The sequence below is a fragment of the Podarcis cretensis genome, assembly GCF_951804945.1.
Source record: "Podarcis cretensis genome assembly, chromosome: 1".
In the NCBI taxonomy this organism is placed as follows: domain Eukaryota; kingdom Metazoa; phylum Chordata; class Lepidosauria; order Squamata; family Lacertidae; genus Podarcis; species Podarcis cretensis.
In genome coordinates, this window is record NC_137170.1 from 87,774,121 (window position 1) to 87,793,313 (window position 19,193).

General features: G+C 46.4%; 1 protein-coding gene across 5 annotated transcripts; it reads left to right on the forward strand.

Annotated features, from left to right (window-relative positions):
• Positions 1-389: 389 nt before the first annotated feature.
• PRKAG3 (protein kinase AMP-activated non-catalytic subunit gamma 3) lies at positions 390-19,138 on the forward strand. Of its 5 annotated transcripts, none has more exons than XR_013837506.1 (13): positions 393-544; positions 4,277-4,316; positions 5,323-5,975; positions 7,819-7,900; positions 8,212-8,270; positions 8,505-8,550; positions 9,892-9,946; positions 10,361-10,487; positions 11,217-11,382; positions 12,053-12,090; positions 12,683-12,829; positions 14,027-14,208; positions 17,807-17,934. XR_013837506.1 is itself a non-coding variant. In XM_079971364.1 (13 exons), exons 1-13 carry the CDS (start codon positions 485-487, stop codon positions 17,827-17,829), a joined length of 1,590 nt encoding a protein of 529 aa, XP_079827490.1. In that variant the 5' UTR covers positions 395-484; the 3' UTR covers positions 17,830-19,138. The 5 variants fall into 5 exon arrangements, 3 of the variants coding, with proteins under 3 accessions (XP_079827491.1, XP_079827490.1, XP_079827492.1); XM_079971364.1 differs by having other exon boundaries at positions 395-544; positions 14,027-14,120; positions 17,807-19,138; XR_013837507.1 differs by lacking the exon at positions 393-544 and adding an exon at positions 2,168-2,535.
• The last annotated feature ends 55 nt before the right edge of the window (positions 19,139-19,193 follow it).

Genomic DNA, 19,193 nt, shown 5'->3' on the forward strand with positions numbered 1-19,193 from the left:
CAGCAAGCACTTGCATCAAGATCAAGGCTCTGAGGCAGGACCAGAACTGCATGTAAAGATAAAAGGGGTGCCTGGTCATAGCTAGCCATAAGCAACAGGGGGAAACAACCTGCTTCAGGTGTCGCCAGAAGGGGGAACTGGCACTGGCCAAGACCAAGTTCTCCTTATTTACTGTTTGTTTTTAAAAATGTATATTATCCGGCTTTTATTCCATGAATCCAAAGGGGCAAACTGCAAACAAAAGTAGGCAAAATGATTGGGAGCAACAAGTACTGCCAAATTCAAAACAAAACACCAGTAGTTTTACAGAGGGCTGGGAAATCCTGGAGAGCCACTGTCAACTACTGAGCTAGATGAACCAATGGTCTGACTTTGTGTAAGGCAGGTTCCTATGTTCTTATCAGAGTGCAGGAGGGGAAACCTGGGCCGTGAGTTTGAGCCCCACGTTGGACAAAAGATTCCTGCATTGCAGGGGTTGGACTGGATGACCCTCGAGCGCCCTTCCAACTCTACAATTCAAGTCAGAAATTGTTCTCCCGCTCAAGTAAGTTTAAATTGTTTTAAAGGGGGACTAGATAAATTCATGGAGGATAGATATGTGTATTGTACTAATGCTTCTGAAAGCCAATTGCTAGGGGCCACACAGGAGGAAAGTGCTATTGCACTCCTCTCGTGCTTGTACCTTTCCTAGAGAGGCTTGAGGCTGGCTGCTGTAAACAACAACAACACAGGATGCTTGACTAGATGGACTCTTGGCCTAATCCAGCCAGGCTCTAGTTATGTTACTATGAACATCTATCTTCATGCTGCTCTATAAACTAATAAGCTGTTTCATGCTGCCTTTATTGGGCAACCAAGCTGTATGCTAGTCCACATATAAATTGTAAGGACTTTTAATTGCGGAGATCGGGTATAGTCAATTTTAGTGCTTCCAATCCCTGCAGCTAATCCCAGGGAAGGTCAATTTGCAGCCCATGGGTCACATCTGGCTTCTATCCAAACAGTCTTATCTCTACTGGTCTTGCTAAATTTTAATCAAGGTATGATAAACATTGTGCGCACAGAGAAAATGTGTTTTAAATGAATGTGATGATGTCACATTTCACTGTTCTCTCCCTTCCTTTCCCAGGCTTCCTATGTTATGTCTTGCTTTACGTGCTGTGGGGGTAGCCAATGTGGTGCCTTCCAGATGTTCTGGACTTACAACCCTTAATGGAACAAGTCAACACATGGTCTAAAATTATCTTGTAATGCATTTTCTACGATTCCAACTGAAGTTGTAATTGTGTGCACACTTTTACATTTTCTCCTGCCATTTCAGGTAACATACCTATCAAGCACTACTGAATCACAAGCTGCTTTGCTCCACAGAGATTCATGAGGGCTGCAAAGCAACTACATTGCTTCAGATAAATGAGTTGGCTAGGTGAACATCCAGGAACAAGTGGCCTATTTTAAAAGTGTTATCATGGCCCAAACCATTTTGGAAATATATGAGCTCCTTTTCTCCAGATGCTTTTGTAAAGACAAACTTTACTAGCATTTTTAAAAAGAACACTGGGAATATTATGTTGCTGCTAGAACATGGGAAGGGGATGAGTTTGTGGGTAAAAGGATATGAGGGACTGGTGGGGAAAAGGCTGGAGGATTCATCCATTAAAATTACAATTTTACACTTATATCCTGGATACTACAATAGGGTTGTTTTTTTTGTTTGTTTTTTAATGCAACAGATGGAAGTTGCATTGCTTTCCAATCAGTACTCCTTGCGGGTGGGAGTGACTTCGCCAACTCAATGTCTGCCTACCTCTCAACTTTTAAAGGCATAGGGGCCTTCTGAAAGAAAGAAGCCCGCTGCAAGCGGGAACAGTCTCTGCCCTGGGGAGCCAGGGTATAGTGTCCCCATTGCACCAGGGACTGTACCTCTGGAACAGCTCCTCTCGGCCTCGGCCGATCACTGGCGTTTCACTCCTTTGCTTCTTCCTCCCGGGAGGGGCTCCCCCCCCCCCCGAATAGCCTCCATCATCTCCTCTCCTCGCCCCACCTCCCACCCCGCGAGACCGTGTCCCACCGCGCACAGGCTTCTGTGCCCCGACTTCCTCCCTTCGCACATTCCGTGATTTATTTACAGCCGGAGAGCGAGTCGCTCTCTCTCCCCCCTCCCCCCCCCCCGCCCTCCAGGGCAAACAGGAGGCTTCGCCCGAAGCTTCCCGAGCGAGAGGCCGCGGAGCCCGCTTTCCTCGCCGCATCCCTCGCCCCAGCACCCCTCGGCGCCTGGGAGAGCCCCGCTCTCGGCCTGCCCTGCTCTCGGGAGGCGGCCGCGCGCTGCCCTGAGTCCCCCGGGAGGCGGCGGGAAGGCCCTTCTTCGCACAGCGCGGCAGGCGGTGGCCCCTCCTGGCGCCGCGCGCACCCGGGGGTTGCTGCCAGGCCCGCCGCCTTCCTGACACGGACTGGCTCCCCGGCCAGGTGCCCGAAAATAGCAGCTGCCTCGGCATGGAGCGGGCGGCGGCGGCGGCGGCACCGGCCTCGGAGCAGGTAAGCCCGGCGGAGAGAGCTCCCCGAGAAAGGGCTTCGCGGCGGGTGCCTTTCTGCCGGCCAGGCCGGGCCCGGGGAGCACGGACGGAGGGCACTTCCTGGCGCAACAACGCCGCGACCACTTCCTGCTTTCGCTTGCCGGGGGCGTGGGGCTAGCGGGGCTTACCTGAGCCCCGGAACCTGCTCCCCAAGCTCAGTGGACACCTTTGAGTGTCAAGAACGGAGCTTTCGAGCACGTGCGGAGCGCCGCCTGCCCCTCTGCGTTTTCTCTCCCACACCTTCGGGTGCGATTCCTTGGCCCGTAACAATTTCGCGTTTAGAAATTGAACTCGGTGCTCCGACTCGTCTCCTGCCCATTTAAATAAATCTTATGCATTAATGCGATCCGCGCAAGTGTTCGGGTGAACAAAAACAAAAGCTCTGAAGACAGAGAAACGCACGCGCGTTGTGTTTTTAGAGAATGCAAGCACGTGTCATCATAACAGGCTCCCTCTATGTCAGAAAAAATGCTTTTCGTGTGGCGTTGCTATTTGTTTAAAAATCTGCTGAACTGAGGACACCTTTTTAATCAACGTATTTAATTGATCAATCGATCAAGCAAATAGTGCAGCCATAAACGAGGTGAGAGAAACTTGGCAGCTGTATCCCATTCCTATATGGCTCTCTTGCTGTCTTGCAAGTGCCTTTTTTAATATTAAAATTTTCCTCCAAAACCAGGTCTTTGGTCCTTAACTTATCTGCGGCCTTTTAGAAGTGGATGGAATGTTCTTAATGTATTTCTCTTCCCTCTTGGTTTTAATGTATCTGTGTGGGGTTTATTGTCTAGTTTGTTTATTTAGCTGTAAGTTGCTTTGGGTTGCTCTGGGCAAGATAAAGCAACTGACACATTAAATAAATAAATTAAATAAATTACTGGTTATATTTGTCAGCTGGCATGTTTCTGCTTTCTGTCAGTTGCGGTAGGAAAATTGTGGGCTACCAAATCTCTGTCTGGGGTTTGTTCCATGTCTCAGCATGTGTCTGTGTCTGATTGCACTCTGCTCTTACGCATGTTTCCTCCTGTGTCTGAGTATGCATGCATTGTGGTTGAGTATGTTGTCTGTCATGCACAGTCTCTGACTGGGTGCAGCCTGAATCAGCTTTATTGGATCATCTCTGTGTACTCCTTCCACATTAACAATAGACCCTTTACTGCAGTGTCCTTACAGATGCTAGCTTTGGGTACTAACTGGAGAAGCCATAGGTATGATTGTTGGGGATTGTTAGAGCTAGAGGTCTCCTCTCCCACCATGTCACTGTTTCTTAATTCCCTTGTGGTATTAGCTGGTTAAGCCATCCTCTTTCCCATTATGTAAAAAGGACATACGGTTATTCTACCCAAGATTTAAACATCTGCTTTCCCACAACATGCTTAACATTCCCTACAAACAACTCTGCCTGCAACTTGAAAAGCTGTAACAATAGGAAGGAAATAAACAGCAGCCATGTGAGGATGAAGGAAATGGCCTCTGCCTGCAGAATATATGTGAAGCACTAAGTTTTTTGATCCCTCCAGCATTCTGTTTGAACTAGATTTGTAGCACTTTGGGAATTGAGGGCCTAGGGTGGAGTCTGAGGTTCCCCGTCCACTGCAGAATTGTAGCTCTCACTCTTCAGATCCTAAAAGCTGAACTATTTTGCACATTGAATGTGGACCACAGGGGCCACTTTTTAACTTTCTCCATTTTTCCTTAACTCCCAGGCAGCACCACTGAGCAATGGCCTCCAGCCTCAGGAAGCAGGTGGGTAGTGCACTGGTTTTGCCTGCCGGTGGTGGAGTGACCGCTTTCAAGTACAGACTTCACTGCCTGCCAGCCAGACTGACTCATGACATGTGTTGCAGGGAACAGTTTGGGGTGTTAATTGCCTGCTTTGAGTGTCTTCTAAACTTGCTAATCCATAACAGCATGATTGTGTGTACTAACTTTGGGACATTATACATCACTTTTTGAGCCATGCTGCGAGCCATCTGAACCACTGCCTCCCCTATCATTCTAGTCTTGGAAAATCTCAGTTGTACCCAGATTTCACTTTTTGCTTTCCTGTTTGAGAATGGCTCCAGTTCTGCTATTACCTGTGAAACCCATCCTAATGTGATCTTACAAAAAACTTACCGTATGTGAGGCCTGAGTTCAAAATCTGGGCTCATACTTAGATTCCTTGGATAAGCCCAGTATTGTCCATCCTCCATTTTCTATCTGCCAGATGGGAATATTGGTGACCTACCTCACAGGGTTGTTGTGAGGGCACTCAATAAAGATAATGAAGCTATTCAACTGCCACAGAAATGTGTGAATAAATACAGTATACAGCCCCCTCCTGACCGGGTCTGCTTTTTCAGAGCAAGTAGTTAGCCCCTTTTACACTTTCCCCTCTACTGTAAAATTTGCAGAAGAGAGTTTGGGCTCTGTCTGAAATCAGCAAATGCCTTCACCTTAGGCTGAAGTGTGTGGGTTGCTGCCTGTCAAGGGATGTAAACAATCAACTAACTGGATGTGCTCTGTGGGGCAGGGTGGGGTAGGGTTGGTCAGTGACTGCTGCAGCTTTTGGCTGGTTCTCTGTGCAAGTCACGGGTTGTTCAGCTCAGCATGCGTGTTCCTGCAGTTTATGTGAGAACATACCATTTCTTTAGGCTTAGTGAGAAGGAGGGAAGGTTGTGTCAGTCAAAAGGGCCAAGATTACTTAAATGTTTCACCTACCAAGAAGTTTTTGGTGTCTGGATTTGCAATGCCTCCCCTTACCCACTAGGCCCCAACCTGTCTCTGGATGTTAAGGAATCAGCGTTGGAAGCCAAGGTTGTAGGGCAAGAGGCCAAGGACCTGGCTGCAGATGGCAAAGGTACAGAGTTGAGCATGATGAATGTGATGTCAGATGGCAGGACCATGGACGGGGATCCCAGAGCTGTTGGGCTGGATGCCAAGACTGCAAATCGGGATGGCAAAGTAACAGCTGGGGATGCCGTTGCTACGGAATCGGATATTAAGGCTGCAGATTCAGAGGCCAGAGAACTGGATACAGCTGACAACTACGGTGGACCACAGGCCACAGTGACAGATAGGAGACAAACAGGTCCAGGGGGCAAGGAGGATGTGATGCCAAGAGGCAGGTGCAAGAGCTGGAACGCCAGTGCCCCCACCCTGAATGTTAAAGATGCCGGTCAGCAAAACAAAGGCACGGTTGTGGATGCCAAAGCAACATCAGAAGTCACCAAGCCAGATGAGAGCAACAAAGATGACGACGGTGACATCATTTCTCTCGACTGTGAAATTCTTGGGTTTGGTCCTGATACTGATTTGCTGGGACCAGATGCTGAGACTTACATGCATTTCATGCGGCGCCATCACTGTTATGATGCCATTCCCACCAGCTCCAAACTGGTAGTGTTTGACACAACCTTGCAGGTAAGGGGGGAAGTGGGAGCTGTTGTGGGTCAAGGAAGGGGATAGAAAACTGGTCATTTTAATAATGGGATAGTGGAAGCTCATTTCTTTATTAATCGGGGTGGGGAACCTGTGGCAATCCAGATACTGTTGGGACTGATATGAGTTGGAGTCCCGATCCCTGTTACAAATCCTTAAACATCCAGCAAAGACAGGACAGTAGTCCAATAGGCTCAAGTCAACAGCTCTGCTCCCTCCCTCTCAATGTTCCTAGTAAAATTGTTATCAGCACTCAAGAAAAGCTAGTTCTCAAAATAGAATACAGGGTGGAATGATGCTGATGGGAGTTTGCAAAAGGCTTGAATGAGAGTAGCTCAGATAACTGAGGGTTGGGAATAATTGGAAGCAGCATAGTTCCAACCTGATGGTATCCCTTTTCTTTCCTTATGTAAGTGAATGCTTGCTTTTCCCTTCTATGGGAAAAGTAAACAATTATACTTGAGGAACGCTTCTGGTTTTTTAAAATTTACAATGTTTCTGAACTGTTCATTATACGATTCCAGATTGCTATACAGAAGGATGGATAACGCTGTTCACACAAGAAAAAACATAAAGGGGCAGAATTCATTTAACTAGTCCTGTTAGTGGAAGCCAACATGAGGACTTACACTAGTGCAACATGTCCTCCCACGTTATCTGAAATTGGCTCAGGGGAAGCTGAAAAGCTGATGGACCAGTTACCATAGAGTCACATTGAATTCCTCCCAAGGAGTAGGGAAGGCAGAATAAAATATCTTGCATGTCAGCGCAGACAGGAGTAACTTCAGACAGCGCTTGCACCCCTGACATTGTGACCTCCCCTGACAGGGATTCTACACTGAAGTTTGTGGGGGTTTCCCTACCCTTTTAGTACATGTCTGCCCTCCTCCCATATAACTACACTACACTCAGCAGTTTTCAACTTCCTTCCTAATCTGTCAGGTACTGGTACTTGACTTTCTGCTATGGCAGGCAGTGTGTGTGTTGTGGGGAGCTGTAGAAATTAATAGAGCACAAAGCTATCAATCGTTACTAGCTGCAATGACTGTGTTCTCCCTCCATTTTAGGAGGCAGTAGGCCTCTGAATACTAACTATTTTGGAATACAAGTGGAGAGAGTGCTGTTGGTCTTCAATATGCATCTGGATGGCTTCTGTGAGAACAGGATTCTGGACTAGGTGGGCCTTTGGACTCTTCTTACGACACTGGCAGAGCTGGATATAGGAACTCAAATCCGTCTGCAAGGATTAAACAAATAGATGCTCACTTTCAGGATGAAGCAATTCTACCTGTTTCATCAGGTTATTCCTGCTGCTGCAAGTTTACCTTCCCTCCTATTTGTTGTAGTTCATCACATTCCTAGAGCTGTGATTTAGGAGGAGGTAGAATCGTGGGAAGAGAGCAAACTAGGAAGAAAGTCCAAGCCGCATAATTTGGTAAAAAATAGGCCTAAGGTTGTTGCCCCCTAAAATTGAACCACAATGTTTAATAATATCTAGTCTAGCAGAAGAATATAATTGGTACACAGAGTTGGAGTCCAAGGGGGTGCAGTGTGGGCGATTACTTCTGAATTTTCCCCTGCCCAGCCTTCTTGGCTGGATGCAGCTGTTTCCTCACCCTGTAGATCTGGCCTGGCCAATGTGGTGCCTTCCAGATGTTGTACTACAATTCCCATCAGCCTCAGACCAATGGTAAGGATGACGGGGGCTGAAGCCCAACAAGACCTGAAGGGCACTACACTGACTACTCCTAACGGCAGATAGACAGGAATATTGAACAGCAACTGCCAGTCTGGCCCACCTATTCTTTTTTCCTCCTGTCCCCAGATAAAGAAGGCCTTCTTAGCCATGGTAGCCAATGGGGTGCGAGCAGCCCCTCTCTGGGACAACAAGCAGCAGTGTTTTGTGGGTAAGTGATGCTGCGTTCAGGAGGGCAACACAGGACAGCAGATTTTGGGCAAAAGGAAGTGTGAACTGGGATTTCATAGGACTACTACAGGCCATTCAAACTGTACTAGGGATGGTCAAGAAGGCAAGGTTGGGTGTGTGCAGGAATTCTGCAGGTGCCTTATTAAGGAAAGGCTCAACCATCTGCTGTCCTGAGAACTGGGGCTTGCACAAGGTAGCCCTTCATGCCTGTTGCTTCAGCTCCTCCAGACCTACACCTGTGTGTATCCACCCTCTTCCTTTTCCTCTTTCCCCCACTCTCTCTTACTGCAGGTATGTTGACTATCACTGACTTCATTAACATCCTACATCGCTACTACCGATCACCTCTGGTGAGTTTTCCAGGACTACTCAATTGCCTTTGCAAGATCTGGAGCAAACCAGCTTCCAGCATCTCCCTCCCAATATGTACAGGGATGGAGGGGGGCAGGGGCAGAGGGGTGACAGCAAAGCAAGAGGACCTGTGACTTCAAAGTACAAGTGTGGACTGCTTGGAACTCTCACTATCTTATCCTTTTGTGGGTGACATCACCCTGCTCACGAGTATCATTTTGTGCTGTTTTTAGGTTCAGATATATGAGATCGAGGAACACAAAATTGAAACGTGGAGAGGTGAGGAGGGCACCACTAGGGGGAGTAGTGTATGCATGGATGCTATTGAATATCTTTAAAATTGATTGTCAGCAGTGGAAGGTGAATTGCACTCTGTGTGTGTGCACATGTTTACGTCTGTCTCCCTGCTTCTGGCCTTGATTTAAACAGTTCCTCTCTTAATTTGGTATCCCTTCCTACTTGATAGTCTTGCCTCTAGACAAGGCACGGCCAGCATTTAGTCCAACAACATCTAAAGGACAACAGCTCCCATAATTCCCTCCCATTGGCCATGCTGGCTAGGGCTGATGGGAGTTGGGGCCCACTGGCCACCCCAGCCCCTAGGCAAAGGGTTTAGGTTACAGTACTCTAGGGATTGGAAACCAGTGACTTCTGGTTTTGATGGGCTCCATCAGCCCTTGCCAGGATGACCAATAACAATCTGGAGGGTCACAGGTTCACCCTCCTTGCGCTACAGGCTCTTTTGCTGCATTCTGATGAAATTCCATGTGCTGTAGCCCATTGCTGTGAGCTCATTGGATCCTGTCCCATTTCTGTCCCTGGTGTTTCTACTTACCCTCTCCCTTTGAGCTTGGTCCACACAACCACCCAGAAGAGGGGTAGCTAATGTGGTACCTTCCAGATGTTGATCCAGCTCTTTTCATCCTTAGCCAGCATGGCCCAATGGTCAAGGATGATGGCAAGTGAAATCCAACATGTGGAGGGCACCATGTGGGCTGCCCCTGACTCACAGGGAATGTGCAAGGCTCAGGGAGGATCCTCCTCCATCTGCTCACTGCTTGCATGTTCAGTGGTAGAGCACATGCTCTGCTTGCAAATGATCTGAGATTCAATCCCTGGCATCTCCTGTTTGGGTAGGGAAATGCCCCCTAGCTAAAACCCTGGAGGGTGGCTGCCAATCAGGACGCAGGCTAACTGGATCATTGGTCTGATTCAGTACAACAGCTATAGTACCCTTTCTCTCTTCAAAGTGGGGAAACCCAGCCAGATGGGCAGGATATAAATAATAAAATTATTTTTTAAAAAGTATTATACATTGAATCACTGTCCCAATTTCTGAGATGCTTTCAGTGCACATAACATGGGAAGAAAGTTGATGTTATGGTAAATCATCTTCAACTTGGCAGTGATTAACCATATGGTATAGTGACCTCAAGCTGTTGTATGCCAAAATCTCAGAAACTCAACATCCTTCTAAATAGATTGGAAACCCGACTGACCTCTTTTGCCAGATTCCCCTACCCCCACAGAAGTAGCTTCATCCTTAACCTGTAGTAGTTCTCCCATCTTACCTAGGGCAACGGTTCCATATACTATTCAGACGCTTTCCTTTCTCCCCAGAGGTGTATTTGCAAGGTTTCTTCAAACCCTTGGTGTGCATCTCCCCAAATGATAGGTAAGTCATTCCTGATGCTTGCTTACTCCTCCCACAGATCCCTCCTCTTTGGCAGGAAAGGTGGGAAAGAATTTTAATGAGTACATAATAATAGTGTGGCTAGCTTTGATGGAAAGAGTCTTGTACTTTTAACAACTGCATGGCAGTTGGTCTAAAAGAGTGAAGTTTTACTCATCAGTTCCTTGCCAGAAAACACTTCACTTGTTGATTTCTGCCTGTCAAATAGCTGAATGCACAGAGCCTTTGTCCATAATAGGGGTGGGGGAACCCTCACTGTCTCACAACGCCTACTCCATTTAGAGCAGCTGTGCTGCCTGATGCCCAAAGTGGAAGCAGTAAATGGGTACAGTCCCTGGGTACAGGGAGCCAATCTCCAGGCATGTCATATTGCCCTTTTGTTTCTCCCTTTCCTAGCCTATTTGATGCTGTTTATTCCTTGATTAAGCACAAGATCCATCGGCTGCCTGTTATCGAGCCCATCTCAGGGAACGTCCTACATATTCTGACCCACAAACGTATCCTCAAGTTCCTGCATATCTTCGTGAGTGTCTGGTGATCCCAAATTCTTCTTGGCATAGATGATGGCAAGGCAGATTATTTTTGGTCTCAGTGGGTCCTATGTTGGCCCAGTGCCCGATGCTCTCTTTTATCATTTATTTATTGGTATAGAGCCAACAGGGTATGTGGTGCCTTGCAGAGCTGCATAGGGAAAAATAGACTGGCCACTTCCCTCAAGATGCTCACGATCTAAAATAGACAATTGGGAAAACAGTAGAAGTTGGGAGAGTAAGAGGTTAGGCTCCACTAGGGATGTAAAAAGGTATCATTTTATTTTTTGTCCCATATTCATTGTCTGCAGTGGTACCTCAGGTTACATATGCTTCAGGTTACAGACTCTGCTAACCCAGAAATAGTGCTTCAGGTTAAGAACTTTGCTTCAGGATGAGAACAGAAATCGTGCTCTGGTGGCATGTCGGCAGCAGGAGGCCCCATTAGCTAAAATGGTGCTTCAGGTTAAGAACAGTTTCAGGTTAAGTACGGACCTCCCGAATAAATTAAGTACTTAACCCGAGGTACCACTGTATTTCTATTCTGCTGCAGTTCAGCTTCTGCAAAAAATGTTATCTAGCTCACTGCTCACTGTGGCCAAATTTAATAATGCAATTAATTACATTATTGTGTGAATGCACATCATTCATTTCATTGTGGGGCAGGGGGAGCATCACCAATAATGCACTGGAAAAAATAACCTCCTCTTCTCTCACTACAGGGAGCCATGCTTCCAAAGCCACGATTCCTGCAGAAAACCATCCTGGAACTGGGCATTGGCACCTTCCGTGACGTTGCCATGGTCCTGGAGTCAGCCCCTGTCTACACAGCCTTGGAGATTTTTGTGGACCGCAGGGTCTCAGCATTGCCTGTTGTTAATGAAAAAGGTACTTGCTGCGGGGAGCTCCTCTGCTCTGCTCACCGCTATGTTTGCCGTTTCAGCTGAGCCTTACCTCTCTCTCATATGTTATCAGCTTTCTAATTCATCCTCTACTTTTTTCTTGGGCCCTGAAATTCCACAAACCCTATGTGACATTTATCAAACAATCTGAGCCATTGCGTGATGTAGCTTTTGCCAAGCTGCACCGTTTTGGGGTTCCATATTTGAATCCCCCCCACCCAGCTTGAGCCAATGAACCATAGTGCTATATGCAACATTTCAGAGATAGTGTTAAATCACTATCACCCAGATTTTGTCACTTTTGTAAATTCCACCCACTGTCATAAAATCAGGAACCCTCTTTCTATGTATTAACTCATAAACTTCAAGATGTGATAAAAGCCTGGAAAAGTGGTGTTCACATATATGATAATATGAATGAATAATGCTCTGTGTCTAGCTCTATTCAAGACTTTATTGTGAGTGGATTTTTTCTTTTATCGGGTATTTCTTAATTATTTTTATGATTAATACATATGGAATACTTGCTTAGTTGGAACGTATTAAATATATCAATACTTTTTAAAAATTGATGATAGCTACATTATGAGGTGGGTGAATGGGAGGGTTTTCTCTACTGAGTCCCTTATAATGCTTCCCTCGCTTTCTCTTTACAGGGAGGGTAGTTGGCCTCTACTCTCGCTTTGATGTGATTGTAAGTATAGCACAATCATATTTTTGCAGGTGTGAAGTTGGTTGGCGGGAGAATGGATTTTTTTAATAGCCAAAGCTAAGAAAATGGAATGTTTCCCTGTCTTGCCTCTAGGGGATGCAGTACCTGTTTAAAATTTTAAGATGGGAAGATCACTTGGTTGTGTGTGTGTGTGTGTGTGTGTGTGTGTGGTGTTTGGTATCCCTCGCAAATGTTTCCTGAACTCCATCTATCTAAAGGGATTGAGGTGGTGATACAAATTTTCACTACTATTTTTCAGCTCTAGACAGAGAAGTCAGCAGCAGTTTCCCTCTTAAACATAGGGTGAAAAGCAAAGGAGAACATTGTCTCCAATACTGTGATTCTAAATGGATGGCGGATTAGGGTCCATTTATCAAAGTGGCTGTCACAAGGTGCATTAAACCAGTGTGTAGCAACTGAGCCTTGTTTCAGCAAGAGTTACCTGGATATTAAAGCCAGAGTTCTCCCACCTTTGCAAAGTGGGATTGGGGTAGCTTTATTCTCTGCTAATGCCAAGCCCCTGCCTGGATGATCTGTCATGGTGGCTTCAAACCATTTCCTTGTCTCTGCTTAGCACTTGGCTGCCCAGAAGTCCTACAACAACCTGGACATTACTGTGGGGGAAGCACTGAAGCAGCGCTCAGTCTGCCTGGAAGGGGTGCTCACCTGCCATCCTTACGAAACGATGGAAGACATTATTGACCGCATCGCCAAGGAGCAGGTATGCCAGCGTGGAGCAGGAAGAATGTGCGCTTTAGGTAACAGTTACACTGTGGCAAGACCTTGACCTCTCCAGGTCCATAAAATCTGACTTCAGGAGTTAAATGTTCAGCCTAAACCTCTTCTGTCTCTACTTTCTGCTTACTCAAGTCATGCCCAGTGACACTTTCTAATCCAGTCAGCCTCTAATCCTGTCGCCTGATTGACTTTGCTCTATTGGCATAGGTGTTCCAGCAGTAACCATCTCTGGCTTGTTCTTCCCCATGACACTCATGGAAGAGACAAGTCCACACTAGTGGCTTACAGGCCCTAGGAAAAGGATGGGAAATATTGTGGAATACTGTATTCCAACCATTTAAGCAAAAAACAAAAACTCCCAAAATAATTCTCATGAGACTTCTCCAGGGTAGAAGCTATTCCCAATGAATCACTTAAAAAGGGGGTCCACGGGGAAAGCCAAGAGCCCGCACAGAAGAGGTAGATTGCTCAGGTGGGTGGTCCCCAAGGTAAGTGAAACCATCTTCAGATGCTGATGAGAACTGGACACCTAAAGGCTGCTTCACATGTTATATGAGAGAAAACAGCTGTTTGCTGCCATACAGCAGGAAGCCATGGCAGTCTCATGCATATGGTGGGAAACATCTATCTGTTGCGTGTAATGATTTACTGAACCAATGGGGAACCTGTGGTCCTTCACAAAGCATTGGGACCCCAATTCCCATCAGCCCCAGCCAGCATGGTCAATGGTCAGGGATGAAGGGTAATGTAGTTCAGCAAAAACACCTAGAGGGTCACAGATTCCCCATTCTAGAAGCAAACAGGTGTTTCCATATGCAAACACACATACCTTAAAAAATTATAATGTGGGAAGCAGCCCTAGACTTATTTTCTGTACAGCACAGTTGCTCCTCTGCAACTAAAGGCTAATAGGCGGCGCAACAGCACCCAGCTTTAACTTTCCTGCCTGCCACTCTTAATTGCAACTTTTCCCAGAATGCCCTGTCCCTCGGCTATCTTGCTGTACTAGGATGGTGATGATGTTAATAGTAATAATAATAGCATTATGCCACCAAAGGGAAACGTTTCTGAGGTTTGCCTCAGGAGGGAGGGGTAACGCTAGCCCTGTGGATGTCAAGCACTCATCTCGGCTCATCCCGTTACCGTACTCTTGATGGTGTGTGGCTCACTCATCTGGCAGGTCCATCGTCTGGTTCTGGTGGATGAGAAGAAAACCCCGCGGGGGATCGTGTCCCTCTCTGACATTCTCCAAGCCCTGGTTCTCACGCCTGCAGGTATCGATGCCCTAAACTCTTAAGCCGCCTGACGCTCCATCCTTCCTCCATTTGTACCCTCCATTTCCTCCGCTTCTCTCCAGCTCAGGTAGGCCCCATGCCTTGGCCTCTCTAGCCTCTGCCCTGCTGCTCGTTTTTGCCTTGCTGCTGGGTCTCTCTTGTCCGTCCGGCCAAGCCAGGTCTGTATTTCTGTCTGTCTAGAACCAAACACCCAGCCTGGAAGGGAGGCCAATGCTATGGATCGTAAACACAGCATAGCCTTGTAGGAGGAACCTCTTCATGAGAGGTCCGCAGGGTGGCAATACAAGAATGGGCCTTTTCTGCAGTGGCTCCCCGGGGGGGGCTCACCTGGCACCTTCATTACATATATCCAGGCAGCAGGTGAAAACGTTTCTCTTTAACTAGGCCTTTGGCTGATTAACATTCTATGTCCTTTTTAATGTGTTTGTGGGAGGGGGGCTTATGGGTTTGTTTTTATTATGTATTTTGCATTTATTTTTATGTTGTGAACTGCCCTGTGATCTTCAGATGAAGGGTGGTATACAAATTTAATACATTATTTATGATTATGATTATGATTATTATTATTAGGGGGGGCTGCTCAGACACACACAGGCAGGGTTCCAGCTTCTGGCAAAAGAGAGGCCTCCTGATACATCAAAGCTGTGCTTAAACCTTTAAAACCAGCAGCTTCTTATTCCACCTCTAATCCATTCGGATTTTCTCCTTACTCTTTTTCACATCCCTTGGTGCTAGCACGGCACACCAATTGTTGGAAGTGTTTTGTTGCATGGGAAGAGCTGGTTATAGAACTGGACGGCATCAGAGGAACCCTCTGCATCCAGAAAACTAAGCAGCTGTGTAGTGGGAAAGCTGGTGTATGTCTCACATATATGTAAATTTCTTTTGGCAGAGTGTTAGTAGATGTGCTGCATGTTAGATTCATTTCCAATTGAAATGATAAAACCCTGCTTTTCCACTGCATTTCCCTAGCACAGATTTTATCACAGGGAAATGGTGGTTTTTCAGTAACAACCAGTTCACTGGGTAACATGAGCTGGGGGTTATGTTACTTCCCATGCCCTGTAGTCACCCCAGCTGATTTATTTACCTGTTGTGGTTGCTAAAGGCACAGAGGCAGTTACAGCTTGGGGGCAGGTAGAGTGTCAGGTCAGCTGTTAAGCCTAGCCTTTAAAGGTTGCAATGGAAAAATATGATATTCAGTGGATAAAGCACACACAGCCACAGTTCCCCACCCCCAAATTCCCCCCTTTATCTGAAAGCTCTCCTGTGACTTCAAATCTGTCCATCAGAAATTCAGCCACTGTGTATCTCAGAAGAGTTCCCCCTGCCCCCTTCCATGCCTTGTAAACTATTTTTACTCATCTGCTGTGATTTTTTCTCTGACTTCTAACTCAGGAGTTCTCAAGCTTTCTACCCCCCAGCAACCACCTGAGAGGCCTACCAAACACAAAATGGCAGAGCCAGTAATAGAATGGTGGTGAATGGAGGCAGAGTTTATTCTAATCATCTGGCATAATTGTTCACTGGTATCTAATCCATTTCTGGAACCTGCTAAATTCTCTGCCAAAGTGGTTTCCTTGTGACAAGGAGTTCCATAGTTCAGCTTTCCTCAAGCTAAGTATAAATATTGGAGTTACCATGACTCAGCCTCTCCTTTATAGGCAGAATTTGCTGAGCTAGAGGCTAAAAGGGGAGAAGGCATTTTATCTGCACATACCTCTTTCCCCCCAAACACACACACACACACACACACACACACACACATGCCATTCAAAAAAGTATTTTTCATAATCTCTCATTTCTTCTCCCCATCTCCTTTCACACTTAACTTGTATCCTACTTTCCCCTGCCATAAACAGCCTGCTTCTTTAATCCCTTCTCTTTGTTCCCTTTACGTTCGCTTCTTCTCTTACTTCCATTCTTTTTATTCCCAGTTAATTTTACTTAAATTAAAGGGCTCATCAATCTCCCTTGCAACAAGGCTTCCCTTACCATTGTGGGGAGCGGGGACAGTATAGTAGTTTACTATTGCAGGATCCAGCTTCTGCTACTTTTATTACATTATCTACAAGTTTTGGGGGGCATCGTCAGCTTCCTCTCACTCTTCCACCTGCGTAGAAGCATCTCAGTGATGGATGAGCACAGCAGCTAGAAAAAAGAGCTAAGGAACTTTCTCCTCCCATCTTGACATAAGCTATAAAGGGTGGGGGGGTAAGATCAGTGTCATGCCTTGCGTGGCTGGTGCACAACCTAGACTACCCATTAGTTGTTATAGCAACCACATTATTATTTCCTCTTGCGTTTACCACTCAATTCCCCCCAAAAGCACACAATTCTGGCTGATGTGGCTCCCAGGAGAGGCTCTGGCCACAGGTACACAGGCTGCCACCACCTACGGCTTCTTGTTGCCTTGTTCCACTGGGCTTGAGTCTGAATGATCTCCCTTGTTCTTGCCTGATGCCATGGGCTCTCTGGTTCACTGTGTTGCCACCTTCCCGCAACTAGCTGTGTGTACGGCTGCATCTGTGCTCCTACATGTTTGTACGCAAGCTGGGGTGGATCTGTCCGTGGTCTGTGTAGGGTAGCATCTCTTTGGTCAGCGCCTGTAGCCACCATGCCATAGAGAGGGTGGCTTACCCGTGCAGTCCTCATGATGTTGTTGGACTTTCCAAGTCAGGTCAGCCCCCAGCCAGCATGGGGAACAGTATGGGATGATGGGAGGTGGTGTAGGACATCTAGGAGGGCCACACATTTCCTGGGCCTGATATAAGGAAATGCAAGTTGCCTCAAGTATAATTCACTGCAGAATAAATCAGTGGGATAGAGCTGCTTAGCCAAAATCCTAAGCCATTTTTTTGCTGCAGAACCCCCCACTCCCAGTACAATGCTTGAAAGGCAGCTAAGAAACTGCAAGTAAGTTCGATCTGCACCTAACTTCTGGCTGAGTTACTTTTAGGATTGCCACTCAACCGACTGGTTTTGGCTCCTGATTATCTAGTTTATGATGGAGCACAAGAAATTTAATAAGCTTGGGCATGTAACACCAGAGGCTAAAACACTAAAGCTCAGAGCAGCTTCCCAAGGATTCTCAGGCAGTCTCCCCCTGTATATGGCTTTCAGGGCCAAACTTGCTCAGCTTGAGCAATGCAACTGCTTTTAAGCAGAACACCCCTCTCTGGTAATTGCAACCACGGGGACTACCCAAGAACCATAAGGGCTGGGCTGGAGAAGAGAGACCACCAGCTACATTGATAAAAAGCAGCATGAAAAGAGGAGGTGCATTTCAGGCACCAACTAGCCTCTGATCATCAAAAGCCTCTAACTGTAAGCAAGAGGTTTTGAACTTTTAGAAACTTTACTGATCACCCCATTTGGGAATATTTCTTTTTATTCAGGAGGCCACTGCATCCAATGAGGCTTCTGCATGTTCTCTAGGCCAGGAGTTTGTTATAGGAGGCACAGCCTGGCCTGTGTCTATGACTGCAGCGATTCTTCCCAGCAGGCCAGCTGGGGGAACAGGACTTATCCTCTGGGATATGTAGTTCATGGAAGGAAACAGCTGCTTCCCAACCGAATCACGCCCATCAGACAACAAAGAGGGAGAAGCATAGGCAGGATCCTTCTCCCACTATGGTATTAACTTTCTTCATTCCCTTCTACAGGCATCGACCGGTATTCAATCTGATGCCATTAAAGGCCACACTTGCTACCCAGCACTTTGGGTTACCTCCAGGGCATCTATGACACATGAGGGTAAGGTGGGGCTTTCCAGCCCATGAAAGAGAGAGAGAGATTTCTTCCTAACAGGCAACATTGGTGCTTCGGCTGCGTGTTCCACCTATGATGCAGAAAGAGGTGAGAGAAGCAATAAGAAAGGAGGATCTGAACTGCAGAACTGTAAATAGATTTTTCAACCGCTGAAATCTGCTAGAGTGTTATAGAAGCAGCCATGCTACAGATGGAGAGAAAGCTGGCCCTGGTTGAACATTTGCACCTGTTGCTTGTCTCCTTTTTCTGTCCCCTGCTGACTGTAGGACATGTTATCATGCACAAAAATCCATCTTGCTTCAAGGCCTCTAGCAGATGCTTTTGACTGAACTGAGGTGACTGCTACTGCTCCAGACATATGGACACTCAAGAAGGCCCATGTCACTCACAAGAGGAAGGTAGACTACGATCGCAGTGGTTTGGCTCCATGACTTCAACAGAGAAAGGATTTCTGCATTAGACCCTGCTGCTTTGGAGAAAAGGCAGGTTGCTTCCAACACAGGACTAAACACTTAGCAGGCTATTGCATTATTTTTATTGTTGTGATTTTTCATTGTACCTGAACAAGCAACAAGGTGTGAAGCTGACGTGACCTAAGCTGAAGAAAAATAATTTAAGAGGGAACGGGGAGTTCTGAAATTCATGGAAATGCTTTCAAATATATTTTATATTATTACAGAACACTATGGGGTCACTTTCTGACAACCTTAGAAAAAACCTAGCTCAGTCCACCATTTTCCTATAGCTGACAACAAGCAACTTGCCATCTTTCCTCTTCAGCCTACAGTAAAAAGCAAGGCTTTTGACTACAGTGGTACCTCTGGTTACATACTTAATTCGTTCCAAAGGTCCATTCTTAACCTGAAACTGTTCTTAACCTGAAGCACCACTTTAGCTAATGGGGCTTCCTGCTGCTGCCGCGCAGCGGTGGCACGATTTCTGTTCTCATCCTGAAGCAAAGTTCTTAACCCGAGGTACTATTTCTGGGTTAGTGGAGTCTGTAACCTGAAGCATCTGTAATCTGAAGCGTATGTAACCCGAGGTACCAATGTATTGAGTTCCCCTAGCAACAACAGAAGGATTTGCTAGGAGGTAGGTAGCATTTTCCCAGCAGACTTAGTGGGGAGGGTCTCACTACAGGAAAGCATGCAGTTTCTCTTCTTGTTGTTGTGTTCATGTTCTTTGAAATAAACTTTCATATTAAGACACAGACTGTATGCAAACAAGCATGATTACGTTTGTTTGTATGCATAAGGTACTTGGATATTACAGGGAAGTAGA

Coding starts and splice junctions, on each gene's coding strand:
- PRKAG3 (XM_079971365.1), top strand. CDS start 392: ATGTTCTTATCAGAGTGCAGGAGGGGAAACCTGGGCCGTGAGTTTGAG. Junction 7,901..8,211: donor CAAGCAGCAGTGTTTTGTGG/GTAAGTGATGCT, acceptor CTCTTACTGCAG/GTATGTTGACTATCACTGAC. Junction 8,271..8,504: donor GCTACTACCGATCACCTCTG/GTGAGTTTTCCA, acceptor TGCTGTTTTTAG/GTTCAGATATATGAGATCGA.